This window comes from Ovis aries, chromosome 14 (assembly GCF_016772045.2).
Source record: "Ovis aries strain OAR_USU_Benz2616 breed Rambouillet chromosome 14, ARS-UI_Ramb_v3.0, whole genome shotgun sequence".
Classification (NCBI taxonomy): Eukaryota; Metazoa; Chordata; class Mammalia; order Artiodactyla; family Bovidae; genus Ovis; species Ovis aries.
In genome coordinates this window covers 57,688,308-57,703,423 of record NC_056067.1, presented here as the reverse complement: position 1 = coordinate 57,703,423, position 15,116 = coordinate 57,688,308, and the positions used below count along the sequence as shown (strand labels likewise).

Below are 15,116 nucleotides of genomic sequence, written 5' to 3'. Positions count from 1 at the left end.
GCAAGGTCTGGAGATTCTGAGAAACTGGGGGATCCAAGAAAGGCATACAAATGACACACTGGACATTGGGACATTTAAACTGATTGGTCAGAAATCACACACCTCTGGCCCCAAGCCAACCAAATAAGAACAGAGCAATTCTAATACAGATACAAATCTGCTGTTATTCCCATCTTTGTGGTTATGTCACACCCTTTCATTGTCTATGCTGAGAACTTTGTATCTCTATCTTTTAAAATAAACTCTGCCTGTGTGTGTGTTTTTGAGTTTGCGGAATTCATTCTTTGGCTCCAGGATCAGAACACAGTTTCACGTTTCAATGGGAGATAACTAACCAATCCGATTACAGATCCTTGTCTAACTCAATGAAACTATGAGCCATGCCACGTAGGACCACCCAAGACAGACGGGTCATGGTGGAGAGTTCTGACAAAACGTGGTCCCCTGGAGAAGGGAATGGCAAACTACTTCTGTATGCCTTGAGAACCCCATGAACAGTATGAAAAAGCAGAAAGATAGGGCACTGAAACATGAACTCTCCAGGTCAGTAGGTGGCCAAAATGTTACTGGAGATCAGTGGAAAAATAACTCCAGAAAGAATGACGAGCCGGAGCCGAAGCAAAAACACCACCCAGTTGTGGATGTGGCTGGTGATGGAAGTACAGTCCAATGCTGTAAAGAATGATATTGCATAGGAGCCTGGATGTTAGGTCCATGAATCAAGGCAAATTGGAAGTGGTCGACAGGAGAGGGCAAGAGTGCACATTGACATTTTAGGAATCAGTGAACTAAAATGGACTGGAATGGGTGAATTTAACTCAGATGACCATTATATCTACTCTTGTAGGCAAGAATCTCTTAGAAGAAATGGAGTAGCCATCATAGTCAACAAAAGTGTCTGAAATGCAATACTTGGATGCAATCTCAAAAATGACGGAATGATCTCTGTTCATTTCCAAGGCAAACCATTCAATATCACATTAATCCAAGTCTGTGCTCCAACCAGTAATGCTGAAGAAGCTGAAGCTGAATGGTTCTATGAAGACCTACAAGACCTTCTAAAATTATCACCCAAGAAAGATGTCCTTTTCATTATAGGGGACTGAAATGCAGAAGTAGGAAGTAAAGAAATACTAGAGTAAGAGGCAAATTAGTCATTGGAGAACAGAATGAAGCAGGGCAAAGGCTCATAGAGTTTTGCCAAGAGAACGCACTGGTCAGAGCAACACACTCTTCCAACAATAGAAGAGAAGACTACACGTGGACATCACCAGATGGTCAACACCAAAATCAGATTGATGATATTCTTTGCAACCAAAGGTGGAGAAACTCTACACAGTCAGAAAAAACAAGACCAGGAGCTGTCTGTGGCTCAGATCATGAATTCCTTATTGCCAAATTCAGACTGAAATTGAAGAAAGTGGGGAAAACCGCTAGACCATTCGGGTATGACCTAACTCAGATCCCTCACGATTATACAGTGGAAGTGACAAATAGATTTAAGGAATTAAATCTGATAGACAGAGTGCCTGACGAACTATGGACAATGGAGGTTCGTGACATTGTACAGGAGGCAGTGATCAAGACAATCCTCAAGAAAAAGAAATGCAAAAATACAAAATGGTTATATGAGGAGGCCGTAAAAATAGCTGAGGAAAGAAGAGAAGTGAAAAGCAAAGGAGAAAAGGAAGGATATACCCATCTGAATGCAGTCTCAAAGAACAGCAAGGAGAAAAAAGAAAGCCTTCCTCAATGATCAATGCAAAGAAACAGAGGAAAACAATAGAATGAGGAAGACTAGAGATCTCTTCAAGAAAATTAGAGGCACCAAGGGAACTTTTCATGCAAAGATGGGCACAATAAAGACAGAAATGGTATGGACCTAATAGAAACAGAAGATATTAAAGAGGTGGCGAGGATACACAGAAGAACTGTACAAAAAAGATCTTCATGACCCAGATAATTACGATGGTGTGATCACTCACCTAGAGCCAGTCATCCTGGAATGCGAAGTCAAGTGGGCCTTACGAAGCATCACTACAAACAAAGCTAGTGGAAGTGCTGGAATTTCAGTTGAGCTATTTCAAGTCCTAAACAACGATGCTGTGGAAGTGCTGCACTCAATATGCCAGCAAATCTGGAAAACTCGGCAGTGGCCACAGGACTAGAAAAGATCAGCTTTCATTCCAATCCCAAAGAAAGGCATTGCCAAAGAATGCTCAAACTACCACACAATTGCACTCATCTCACATGCTAGTAAGGTAATGCTTAAAATTCTCCAAGCCAGGTTTCAGCAATACGTGAACTGTGAACTTCCAGATGTTCAAGCTGGATTTAGAAAAGGCAGAGGAACCAGAGATCTAATTGCCAACATCTGTTGGATCATTGAAAAAGCAAGAGAGTTCCAGAAAAACATCTGCTTCTGCTTTATTGACTATGCCAAAGCCTTTGACTGTGTGGATCACAATAAACTGTGGAAAATTCTGGAAAGAGATGGGAATACCAGACCACCTGACCTTCCTCTTGAGAAAACTGTATGCAGGTCAGGAAGTAACAGTTAGAACTGGACATGGAACAGTAGACTGGTTCCAAATCGGGAAAGGAGTACATCGAGTCTGTATATTGTCACCCTGCTTATTTAGCTTATATGCCAAGTATATCATGAGAAATGCTGGACTGGATGAAGCACAAGCCGGAATCAAGATTGTAGGGACAAATATCAATAACCTGAGATATGCAGATGACACCACCCTTGTGGCAGAAAGTGAAGAACTAAAGAGCCTCTTGATGAAAGTGAAGTAGGAGAGTGAAAAAGTTGGCTTAAAACTGAACATTCAGAAAACTAACATCGTGGCATCCGGTCCCATCATGGCAAACAGATGGGGAAACAGTAGAAACAGTGGCAGACTTTATTTTGGGGGGCTCCAAATTCACTGGATATGGAGATTGCAGCCATGAAATTAAAAGACTCCTTGGCAGGAAAGTTATGACCAGCCTAGACAGCATATTTAAAAGCAGAGACATTACTTTGCCGATAAAGGTCTGTCTAGTCAAAGCCATGTTTTTTCCAGTAGTCACGTATGGATGTGAGAGTTGGACCATAGAGAAAGCTGACTGCTGAAGAATTGATGCTTTTGTATTGTGGTGTTAGAGAAGACTCTTGAGAGTCCTTGGACTGCAAGGAGATCCAGCCAGTCCATCCTAAAAGCACGGATGCTGAAGCTGAAACCCCAATACTTTAACCATCTGATGCAAGGAACTGACTCATTGGGAAAGCCGCTGATGCTGGAAAAGATTGAAGGTGGGAGGAAAAGGGGATGACAGAGGATGAAATGGTAGGATGGCATCACCAACTCAATGGACATGAGTCTGAGTAAACTCCGGGAGTTGGTGATGGACAGGGAGGACTGGCATGCAGCAGTCCATGGGATCCTAAAGAATTGGACATGACAGAGTGACTGAACTGAACTGAATCATGTGTAACCAGCAGATCAGGTGTATATGTGACAACCTGGATGTGAAACAGGCATCTGAAACTGGAGGGGCAGTCTGGAAGGACTGAAGTCTTGTAGGATGTGATGCTATTTACAGGTGGACAGTGTCAACATTGAGTTGGATTGAGCTGAGTTGAATTCTGAGATGCACTGCTGGTGCCTCAGAATTGCTTGTGGGTGTGTGGTCAAACTGACAGACACATTGGAATTGGGCCCAGAATCATCTACATTCATTTTCTTGTACTAAATCTGGAAACCCAGTGTCATTTAACCTTACAGCACTTCGTGTGGCCCCTCCCAACACCCAGCCTTACAACTGTCTTTAAACCCTTTAATTGCCACATGTGGGGACTGGCCACCATTCGTCATGGCTGCTCTAGAACATGCATCCAAGCAGTGGAAATGTTTGGTCCTCATGTAAGAACCTGCTCAGCTTGCTGTATGAAGCTGCTTTCCTCTCCAATGTGTGGGCCAACTTACATTTCAACAACCACTGCTCCACACTTTCCCAGCAGTTGGCGTTTTGAGAGACTGTAATAGCTGGCTACTTGGAGCACGTGTAGTCATACCCTATTAGTGTCTTAACGTGCAGGTTCCTGGCTGCAGTGATGTGGGGCAGGTTTCCAGTCCTTGACGGTCCCCTTATACATTGTCCTCGATGAAATTCTTGCTCATTTGGGCCCATTTCTGTATATTTCTTTGACCTTAGGCATTTTAGAAACTCATATTTTGGCTACTGTTACTTTGATGGTTATCTGTGTTTTCTGTATCTTCTCCCACCTGATGTCTTTCAATTCCGCACTCCCAGGGGTGTCTGTTATGAAGAGTTCTTCATTTTAATCCAGCTCGGGATTTCAGCGTCTCTCTTAGAGATGGTGTTCTTCCTGTGCTGTTCGGGAATCCTGCCCCACCACAGCTCATGGGGATACCTGCCGCAGTATCTTGCCGCAGCTCTGCTGTTTGTCTCTCTAAATAGGTCTCAGCCCATCTGCACTTGATTTTGGTTCCCATATGAGCTAGGGGTGCAGCTTCACTTGACTGGCTTCAGATCCCCTGTCGCCCACAGAGTGATTGAAACATTTATCTCTTTGTCATTTCTTTCTCTCACCTTTGCTATTACACATGATGCTTCCCGTGGTTGGGGTTTATTTCTAGGTTCCCTATTCTGTTCCACTAGTCTACTGGACTATCCCTCTTTCAGTCCGAAAGTTTTGTTGTACTATGCTGTAATATACCCTGGAGAAGAGAATGGCAACCCAATCCAGTATTCTTGCCTGGACAACCCCATGGACTGAGGAGTCTTGTGGGCTACAGTCCATGGGGTGGCAAAGAGTCAGACACGACTGAGCGACTAAGCAAGCAGGCAGGCTGTAATGTATCTTCACAACTTGCAGAGCCAGGCCTCACACATTGTTCTTTTCAAGGTACCCTTGCCATTCTTGAAATGTCTGCTTCCTTATAAAGTTTACAGTGGAGTTACTGAGTTCCACAGATGTCCACTTGAGATGTGGTGACATACGTTTGGATTCTGCACATTATTTTGAGTAGAATGGACATTTATACTCTGTTTTTTCAAACCCTTAATGTGGTGTATTTTTCCATTTATATATGTCTTTAATATCCTTCAAGACAGATTTATAATTTTCTCCATTGAGATTTTGTATATCCTTTTGTTATATACCTTTCTAAATGTTAGATAGATTCCAGGTATATCCTAATTTTTGATGCATTTGTCAATGGTTCTCATACAGTTTTATATTACTGTGCTATGGGAATGTGATTGATCTGTTTTGACCGAGTTGCAAGGCATGTGGGAATCTTAGTTCCCTGCGAGGGGTCAAATCCCCATCTCCTGCTTTGGAAGGTGGGTGCTTGATCACTGGACCACAGGAGGTCTGCAATGATTTTTAAAATTGGAATATGTCTCAAGTCATCATGCTCTCTTGTTAAACCTCTAAATGGATCTGTATAAACTTTTCGATTTTTCTACAAACACAAACTTATATGAAGAGAAATCTCTTTCTTTTTCCTTTCAACTGTTACACCTTTTACCAATATTTATTGACTTGCTAGGGTGGAACCTATACTACTTTATTAAGTGTGATGTTTTCTAAAGACACCCTTCATCTTTTTAGGGAATTTCTCTTTTATTTCCAATGCACTGTGAATTTTATCACAAAGGCATTGGCAATCATCCAGTGCTCGTTTTTTTCATCTCTGGAGATTTAATCAGTAAACTGGGGACAGTAGCCACACTAGAAGCCACACTACATAGCGTATATTGCCACAGAGGAAATGTAACATAAGTAATTGATTATGCAGGTGTTGAAAGGCCAGTGGAGCCTGTCAACCAGGGAACACTCTCTTAGCTTTGGACCACTCTAATCTAAGCTCCCAGCTTGACATTTTTCAAATCTTTTACATACATAGATACATATTCTCTTTGAGATACAGGAATAACATTGTATTAGTTTCAGGTGTAAAATATAGTGATTTTATATATGTACATATTGCAAAATGATCACCAAATATGCTTAATTAACATTTATATCGATAAGGCTAAAATTTTTTTGTGTGATGAGAAATTTTAAGATCTAATCTTTTAGCAACTTTCCAACATACAGTACAGTAGTGTTAACTGTATTAGTGTCCCTAAACATTTTAAATATAGTCACCATGGTGTACATTACATGTCCATGACTTTTTATTTTATTCCCGGAAATGTGTACCTTCTGACCACTTTTGCCAGTTTTGCCATAGACTCCACTCTCTACCTCTGAGGACCACCAGTTATTTCTCTTTATCTATAACTGTATGTTGCTTGTTTATTTTTCAGTTTCACCTACCTGTGAGATCATACAGTATTCTTCTTCCCCTGTCTAATGTACTTCATTACCCTAATGCCCTCGTGTACCATCCATGTATTGTAAAGGCAGGATTTCCTCCTCTTTTATAGCTGAAGAATGATCACGAGTATGCACACACCGCAGTCTCTTTACTCATTCTCTCATCATTGGATATGGAAGTTGTTTCCATGTCTTCAATAATGTACATAGCGCTTCCATGAACATGGGGTGCATATATCTTTTCAAATTGCCACTTTCATTTTCTTGAAAGGCCCCAAAGCGAAAGTGCCTGAGGCTCTATTTCTAGTTTAGAGGAACCTGCAGCGTTCCCCATAGTGGCTGCACCAACTCACACTCCCGCCAGCAGGGCCCAGGGCTTCCCTTCCCCCACGTGCTCACCAGCACCGCTTGTTTCCTGTCCTCTGACTGTCCCAGCTTGACATTTGCTGGACACCAGCCGCTGTGAAGGTGTGCTGCACAGCCCTGTGGCTCCTGGCCTTCTCCAGTGCCTGCTTGTCCAGCAATGTTCCCGCAACAGGTGAGGAATGAAGGCGAGAGCTCGTCTCCTCTTGTTCACCTGGACCCTGGGCAGGGCCAGTCCAGGGTTCGGTGGAGCCTGACATTGATTCAAGCGTTCGGATCCCTCCTTAGGCAAAAACAAAAACAAAAACCAGTGTCATGAATACAATACAGACATGGCTCCCAAATACAAAATGTGACCCCCAGGTCTCTGCTGCGGCCCTGAAGTGTTTTCAGGGACTGAGAACAAAGAACAAATGAACAAAGAAGCTGCCATATCTCTTATCGATCAGTAAATTCCAAGAACTCATGAATCTGTGAGCCAGGAACTGTGGATGGAGGCCAAATATATATTTCCTAAAAGTCTCAATATCACAGGCACATCACATCTGAGTTTCTTTTGAATGAGAAATCTATGTAATCAATCACAAAACATAAAATGCTGAAAACCAAAAGATAAGACATATATTGCAGACTATTTTTCTTTCGTCCTTTTCTTTTACAAACATGACCTAGGGCTTGTAGGGTCTTAGTTCCCAGACCAGGGATTGAAGCTGGGCCAGAGGCAGTGAGAGTGCAGAGTGCTAAGCACTGGGCCACCATAGCATTTTTCTCCGAAGTCAGACACACCTATCACACCTGCATAACACCTGTTCCCCATACTTTTGGCCTGATTCTCTTTGATTGCCTCGTTTTAGGAGAAGAATCATGTATATTAATGAATGTGAATATTCTACTAATAAGGTGTTAGTTAGCCGTGTCTGACTCTTTGCGATCCCATGGGCTGTAGCCTGCAAGGGCCCTCTGTCCGTGTAATTCTCCAAGCAAGGATATTGGAGTGGGTTGCCATTCCCTTCTCCAGGGGATCTTCCTGACCCAGGAATCGAACCTTGGTCTTCACACTGAGGGCAGATTCTTTACCATCGGAAATAGCAGGGAAGCCCATTATACGAGGAAATAAAATTAAGTATATTATGTCTAAAATAGAAAGAAGATGCAGTATTTCCATTGGCACAATTGATTGACGGACATTTCTTTTCGTTTCTGTAGTTTAGAAAAGTAAAAAATACATTAATATTTCTATCTAACTATAAAAGAAACTTTCCATCACTCCCATGGCTTCTTCATGAAAGTGTCTAAAACGTTTATGATCATAGTCAAACTTGTGAAACTTAAAGAATTTTTTCCAGAAGGGGCAGCAAGTTCACAGGTTTCTTCCACACATGACTTAAACCTTCCTGTGGCTTTGAAAAGGCCATCCAGAGTGAGGGGTCGTGAACTGTGTTTCTGTGTGAGGTCTGGACTTTGGGGTCCCAGCTGAATGGAGCAAAGTTCTGCCATTATCACCCCACTTTGCGTGGGCCTGTGTCCCCATCAGCAGTTCCCACAGACCCTCAGATCCATGAAGACGCACAGCCCGTGTGCCCTGTTCTGAAAACCTTTTTGGGCAAAGGAGCTTTTCATGCTCAGCTTTCCTTCCTGCGTTCCACCCTCCACCGTGTGTGAGTCTTCCTGCCCAAATCTGAATGGTTTTGAGAAATCTTTCAATGTTCTTTTCCGGAAAGTCCAGTGTTTCTGTGTTGCAGGGTTGGTCCCACCCGATGACCAGGGCTGGAGCCCCTTTCTCTTTTCTGGTGCCGGCCGCTGGGCGTTCTCACCGTGGACCTGAGCGTCACTGGAAGGGTAGTCATGTCAGAGCCACGTGTGGTGAAGCCTCTTGGCCTCTGGGGGCCTCAGGATCTCCCGCTGCGGCGTGGGGTGTGGGGTGGAGGGGTGGGACCTTCAGCCTTCTCAGGGCCGCCCCTCCTCCACGGCATGGGGCATCCAAGTTCCCCTTCTGTGCTTGTCCAAGGCTCTGTCTCCTTCACCCTCTGGCTTCCTGTTGGGGCTTCCTCGTTCCCTCCTACATTCGGCGCGCTTCCCTCCCCTACAGAAGGACCTGAACCGGCTCTGTGCTGGCGGATGCGGACATGGTGCCCCTGCTGCGGCTGCTCCCCCTGCTACCGCTGCTGCCCCTGCTGTGGGGGGGTGAGTGGGGGAGGGGTGGGGGACGGGGCTTACTGCTGGGGGAGGGGGGCACACGTGGGGAGGGGCTGGAGCTGCCGCTGAGCCTCTGTGTCCCCCAGGGTCCCTGCAGGAGCTTCCAGGGTAGGAGCTCCGAGTGCAGGAATCAGTGGCGGTGCAGGCGTGCATGGACGTCCACGTGCCCTGCTCCTTCTCCTATCCCTGGAGTTCGGGAAATTCCTGGTATTCCTCTGAGGAACCCTTCATCTACTGGTTCCGGGAAAGGGACCGCCATTACCATGATGCTGTGGCCACAAACGACCTAAAGAAACAAGTGAAGTCAGAGACCCAGGGCCGATTCCGCCTCCTCGGGGACCCCAGGGACAACGACTGCTCCCTGAGCATCAAAGAGGCCAGGCTGAGCGACTCAGGAGTCTACTACTTGCGAGTGGAGAGAGGATCTCTGAAATACAATTACAGAGAGAAGCAGCTGAATTTGCAGGTGACAGGTGTGACAGGGGGCCCAGGGAGACTCCTCTATTAGAACGGGAGCAGGGTATAGGAGCCCTCCCTGCTCCAGGTCTTGGGGTTTGAGAGTTCAGGAGAAACTCAGAACTGGGAATGAGTTGTGACCCTGACTCTCTGGGTCCCCACAGCCCTGCGTCCAGGCATCTCCTTCTGTCTCCTCATCTCCCTTTCTCCAGAGAAACCCGACATCCAGTTCCTGGAGCCTCTGGAGTCCGGCCGCCGCACACCTCTGACCTGCAGCCTGTCGCTGGTCTGTGATGGGCCACACTATCTCCTGTTCTCCTGGGTGGGGGACACCCTTGATGCCATGAACCCAGACACCCTCCACTCCTCGGAGCTCACCCTCACCCCGAGGCCCCAGGACCACGGCACCAACCTCACCTGTCGGGTGACACTCCAGGGAGCGCAGGTGACCCTAGAGAGAACCGTCCTGCTCAACGTCTCCTGTGAGTGTAGACGGGTGTCAGGGCCCCTGAGGGTGGTGGGGTGTGTGTGTCTGTCTGTGAGTGTGTAGAGAGAAGGCCAGCCCACTCTTCTATGGGTCTGCGCCCTGGGAGCTGAGGTGGGGAGTGGCCGTGAAGGACAGCCCCCCGATTGCTGTTTCCCTCCTGGGGTGCTGGTCAGTTTCCATCCCACTCCTCCCTCTGCAGCAAGCCCATGTCTTTCTGCCCCAGATACCCCGAGGAACCTCCGCATCAGCCTCTCCTTCAGAAACAACACAGGTAGGGCAGGACCTCTCCTCTCCAGGGCTGGGTCCTGCTCCTGGGACCGCCTCCAAGGGGTGGCAGGGGAGTGGGCTTGCATGTGATCAGATATGGGAAGAGCAAGGAGAAAATCCCCACCCCGGCCCACCTCCCATGCACTAGACCACACACACATGCAATACACAGAGACTCACACACACAGGCACACACAGGCACACATCACATCACACATGTACACATATACACAGAGTTATACCCACAGCACAGGCACCCACCATGCACACATACACTCATGGACATATACACGTGCACTCATGCACACATACCCACAGGCACACACATACACTGCATACATTTACACACTCACACACTCTGTTCAAAGCCCATTTCTCTTCACCATGGGTCTATTATATGGCTTTCTTCCACAAAAGCCTCCTTAGTCCCATCTCCTGCTGCCTTCACTGAATCAACTTCTCAAGCCTAGAGGCTCTGGGTTTTCTTTCCACCAAATAGCCCAGGCCTGTCCCATTGAGACACCAAGCCTCCCCTGAAGATACCAGGCCCAGACAGTTTGGCTCAGCCTGCTTAGGGTGGGAAGGTCCAGCCCTGGGACCACACAGAACCCACCTGGCTGGCTGGGGGAGAAGAGAGTGAGGCCAGGAGATCCTGGAAGGAGGGAGGAGGAGATTTCAGCCTCCCCCAGCTCTCCCGCTGCGCTTTCCCCCAAAGCCCTCAAGATTCTGCAGAACGCCTCATCTATTCTCATCTCAGAGGGCCAGGCACTGCAGCTGCTGTGTGTTGCTGACAGCAACCCCCCTGCACAGCTGAGCTGGTTCTGGGGATCCCCAGCCCTGGAGTCTACCCCCATCTCCAGCACTGGGGTCTTGGAAATACCACAAGTAGTGGCTAGAGATGGAGGAGAAGTCACCTACCGAGCTCAGCACCCACTGGGCTCCCAGCAAGTTTTCTTCAGCCTTTCTGTGCAGAGTGAGTTGCAGGACAGGTGCTGGGGGCGGGCAGCCTGGGAGGTGTGTGCCTTTGGGAGGGCTGGGTCTGGGGACTGAGCTTCACCCCCTCTCCCTTCCCCAGAAGGCCCCCCTCCCTGCAGCTCTGAGGCTGAGGAGCAGCAGGGCTCCTGGCCCCTGGTCCTCACCCTGATCAGAGGGGCCCTCATGGGGGCTGGCTTCCTCCTCACCTATGGCTTCACCTGGACCTACTACACCAGGTGAGCACAGCTGTCTCCCTGCGGGGAAGTCCAGAGAATGGCTCTGGAGTTGCCTGTGGGGCTGGGCTGTCCTATCCTGCCTGCAGCTAAACTGTGTGACTCTCCAGGGACTTCCGTGTCGGTCCAGTGGTTGAGCCTGCAAGTTTCCACTGCAAGGGGCAGGGGTTCGATCCCAGGTTGGGGAACTAAGATCGCACATGCCTTGAGGCAGAGCCCAGAATGAATGAAATGGGTCTGCCTCTCTGACCTGAGACTGTGTTGGCTCTGCAGGTGTGGCGGCCACTAGGCAGCTGGGCTGAGGGGTGTGGCCGAGCCTGCTCTCTGTCATGAGGAGATTCACCTGAGGATGCAGAGCCCAGAGGACAGATGTGGGGACATCACTGGGAGGTTCTCCCTGGAAACTCTCGCTTCCAACCCTGTGTCGTTTGCATCCACGAGCCTTCATTTGTAGAGATGACTGCGAGACAGTAGGAAGAGTCAATACCATTGAAAGGAGACCTTCTGACTTAACTCGCTTAGTATGAGATTACTCATGATTTTACATGTATCAATAATTCATTGTTGGTTCTGCTTGGTTTTTGTCTTGAAAATAGTATTTTACATATGACTATTCCTCCAGTTATGTATGGACTCTAAAATACGATGACATTGCCTTTGTTTGCAAATTTTGGCTCATTCAAAGTAATGTTGATGTGAATGGTGTGATGAATTAGGAGGCCTAGTGCTTTTCTCCTGGTGGGTGTGGAACTGCTTCATCATACACTTGGCATATATTTAGTTCGAGAAGGTAGCCTCAGAGAGTTCTTTTGAGTAGTTAGATGAGTTTATAGCCCATGGTCATATATGAGGGTCTCCTCGTTCAGCTTCATGTAGAGGCTGTTTAGTTTCCTTCTCACTTTCCACCATAAGGGTGGTGTCATCTGCATATCTGTGGTTCTTGTTATTTGTCCTGGCAATCTTGATTCCAGCTAGTGCTTCATCCAGCCCAGCATTTCTCATGATGTACTGTGCATATAAGTTAAAAAAGCAAGGTGACAATATGCAGCTGCGATGTACTCCTTCCCCAATTTTGAACCAGTCTCTTGTTCCATGTCTGGTTCTAACTGTCGCTTCTTGACCTGCAAACAGGTTGTAGGAGGCAGGTAAGGTAGTCTGGTCTTCTCATCTCTTGAAGAATTTCCCACAGTTTGTTGTGATCCACACAGTCAGTAAAGAATCTGCCTGCAATGCTGGAGACCTGGTTCAACTCCTGGGTCAGGAAGTTCCCCTGCAGAAGGGATAGACTACCCACTCCAGTGTTCTTGGGCTTCCCTGGTGACTCAGCTGGTAAAGAATCCACCTGAAATGGGGGAGACCGGGGTATGATCCCTGGGTTGGGGAGGTCCCCTGGAGAAGGGCATGGCGACTGACTTCCAGTATTCTTGCCTGGAGAATCCCCATGGACAGAAGAGCCTTGCGGGCTGCAGTCCATGGGGTCACAAAGCGTGGGACATGACTGAGGGAACAAGCACATCACGGCAGCACAGCACTTCTTTCCTGGTGAGTGTGGACGTGTTTCACCATATGGCCGGCATTTTATTTAATTCTAGAAGGCAACCTCAAAGAGTTCTCTTGATTAGCCAAGTGAATTTTCATCCCAGCATCATAACACAACTTAGTTTCACATTTCAGTGGGAGATAACTAATGAATTCGATCACATGAACCACAGCCTTGTCTAACTCAATGAAACTATGAGCCGTGCCATGTAGGGCCACCCAAGACAGCCGGGTCATGGTGGAGAGTTCTGACAAAACGTGGTTCACTGGAGAAGGGAATGGCAAACCCTTCAGTATTGCCTTGAGAACCCCATGAACAGTATGAAAAGGCAAAAAGATAGGACACTGAAAGATGAACTCCCCAGGTCAGTAGGTGCCCAATATGCTACTGGAGATCAGTGGAGAAATAACACCAGAAAGAATGACGAGCCGGAGCCAAAGCAAAAACACCACCCAGCTGTGGATGTGACTGGTGATGGAAGTACAGTCCAATGCTGTAAAGAATGATATTGCATAGGAACCTGGATGTTAGGTCTGTGAATCAAGGTAAATTGGAAGTGGTCAATAGGAGATGGCAAGACTGAACATTGACATTTTAGGAACCAGCAAACTAAGATGGACTGGAATGGGCGAATTGAACTCAGATGACCATTATTATCTACTATTGTGGGCAAGAATCCCCTAGAAGAAATGGAGTAGCCATCATAGTCAACAAAAGTGTCTGAGTGCAATACTTGGATGCCATCTCAAAAATGACAGAATGATCTCTGTTCATTTCCAAGGCAAACCATTCAATATCACATTAATCCAAGTCTATGATGCTACCCATAGTAATGCTGAAGAAGCTGAATTTGAATGGGTCTATGAAAACCTACTAGACCTTCTAGAACTAACACCCAAGAAAGATGTCCTTTTAATTATAGGGGACTAGAATGTAAAAGTAGGAAGTGAAGAAATACTAGGAGTAACAGGCAAATTAGTCATTGGAGTACAGAATGAAGCAGGGCAAAGGCTCATAGAGTTTTGCCAAGAGAACGCACTGGTCAGAGCAAACACCCTGTACCAACAGTAGAAGAGAAGACTACACGTGGATCACCACATTGTCAACACTGAAATCAGACTGATGATATTCTTAGCAGCCAAAGCTGGAGAAACTCTAACAGTCAGCAAAAACAAGACCAGGAGCTGACTGTGGCTCAGATCATAAACCCCTTATTGCCAAATTCAGACTGAAGTTGAAGAAAGTGGGGAAAACCACTAGACCATTCAGGTATGACCCAACTCAAATCCCTCACTATTATACAGTGGAAGTGACAAATAGATTTAAGGAATTGGATCTGATAGACAGAGTGTCTGATGAACTATGGACTAAGGTGGTTCGTGACATTGTACAGGCGGCAATGATCAAGACAATCCCCATGAAAAAGAAATGCAAAATGGTTGTCTGAGGAGGGCTACAAATAGCTGAGAAAAGAGAGAAGCGACAGGCAAAGGAGAAAAGGAAGGATATACCTATCTGAATGCAGAGTCTTAAAGAACAGCAAGGAGAAATAAGAAAGCCTTCCTCAGTAATCACTGTAAAGAAATAGAGGAAAACAATTAAGTGGTGGAAGACTAGAGATCTCTTCAAGAAAATTAGAGGCACCAAGGGAATTTTTCATACAATGATGGGCACAATAAAGGACAGAAATGGTATGGACCTAATAGAAACAGAAGATATTAAAGAGGTGGCAAGAATACACAGAAGAACTGTACAAAAAAGATCTTCATGAGCCAGATAATCACGATGGTGTGATCCCTCACCTGGAGCCAGACATCCTGGAATGGGAAGTCAAGTGGGCCTTAGGAAGCATCACTACGAACAAAGCTAGTGGAGGTGATGGAATTCCAGTTGAGCTATTTCAAGTCTTAAACGATGATTCTGTGGAAGTGCTGCACTCAATATGCCAGCGAAGTTGGGAAACTCAGCAGTGGCCACAGGACTGGAAAAGATCAGCTTTCATCCCAATCCCAAAGAAAGGCAATGCCAAAGAATGCTCAAACTATGGCACAATTGGGCTCTTCTCACACACTAGTAAAGTAATGCTCAAAATCCTCCAAGCCAGGTTTCAGCAATATGTGAAATGTGAACTTCCAGATGTTCAAGCTGGATTTAGAAAAGGCAGGGGAACCAGAGATCAAATTGCCAACACTTGTTGGGTCAACGAAAAAGGAAGAGAATTCCAGAAAAACATCTACTTTTGCTTTATTGACTATGGGA

The 15,116-nt window shown here is 46.4% G+C and overlaps 1 protein-coding gene across 8 annotated transcripts in view; it reads left to right on the top strand.

The window, feature by feature from the left end:
- The window catches only part of LOC101102085 (sialic acid-binding Ig-like lectin 14), a 52,329-nt gene extending 40,344 nt beyond the window's left edge, over positions 1-11,985 (top strand). For 2 of the 8 annotated variants that reach the window (XM_060398835.1, XM_060398833.1), the window contains exon 7: positions 11,591-11,985. In XM_060398835.1, coding sequence (XP_060254818.1) covers positions 11,591-11,606 — 16 coding nt within the window. In that variant the 3' untranslated portion in view covers positions 11,607-11,985. Of the gene's footprint in view, positions 1-8,790; positions 8,888-8,985; positions 9,373-9,567; positions 9,838-10,041; positions 10,114-10,824; positions 11,083-11,184; positions 11,321-11,590 lie in introns of those variants that run through there. The other 6 variants (XM_060398841.1, XM_042231047.2, XM_060398838.1 and 3 more) reach the window with 6 other exon arrangements.
- Positions 11,986-15,116: the final 3,131 nt, after the last annotated feature.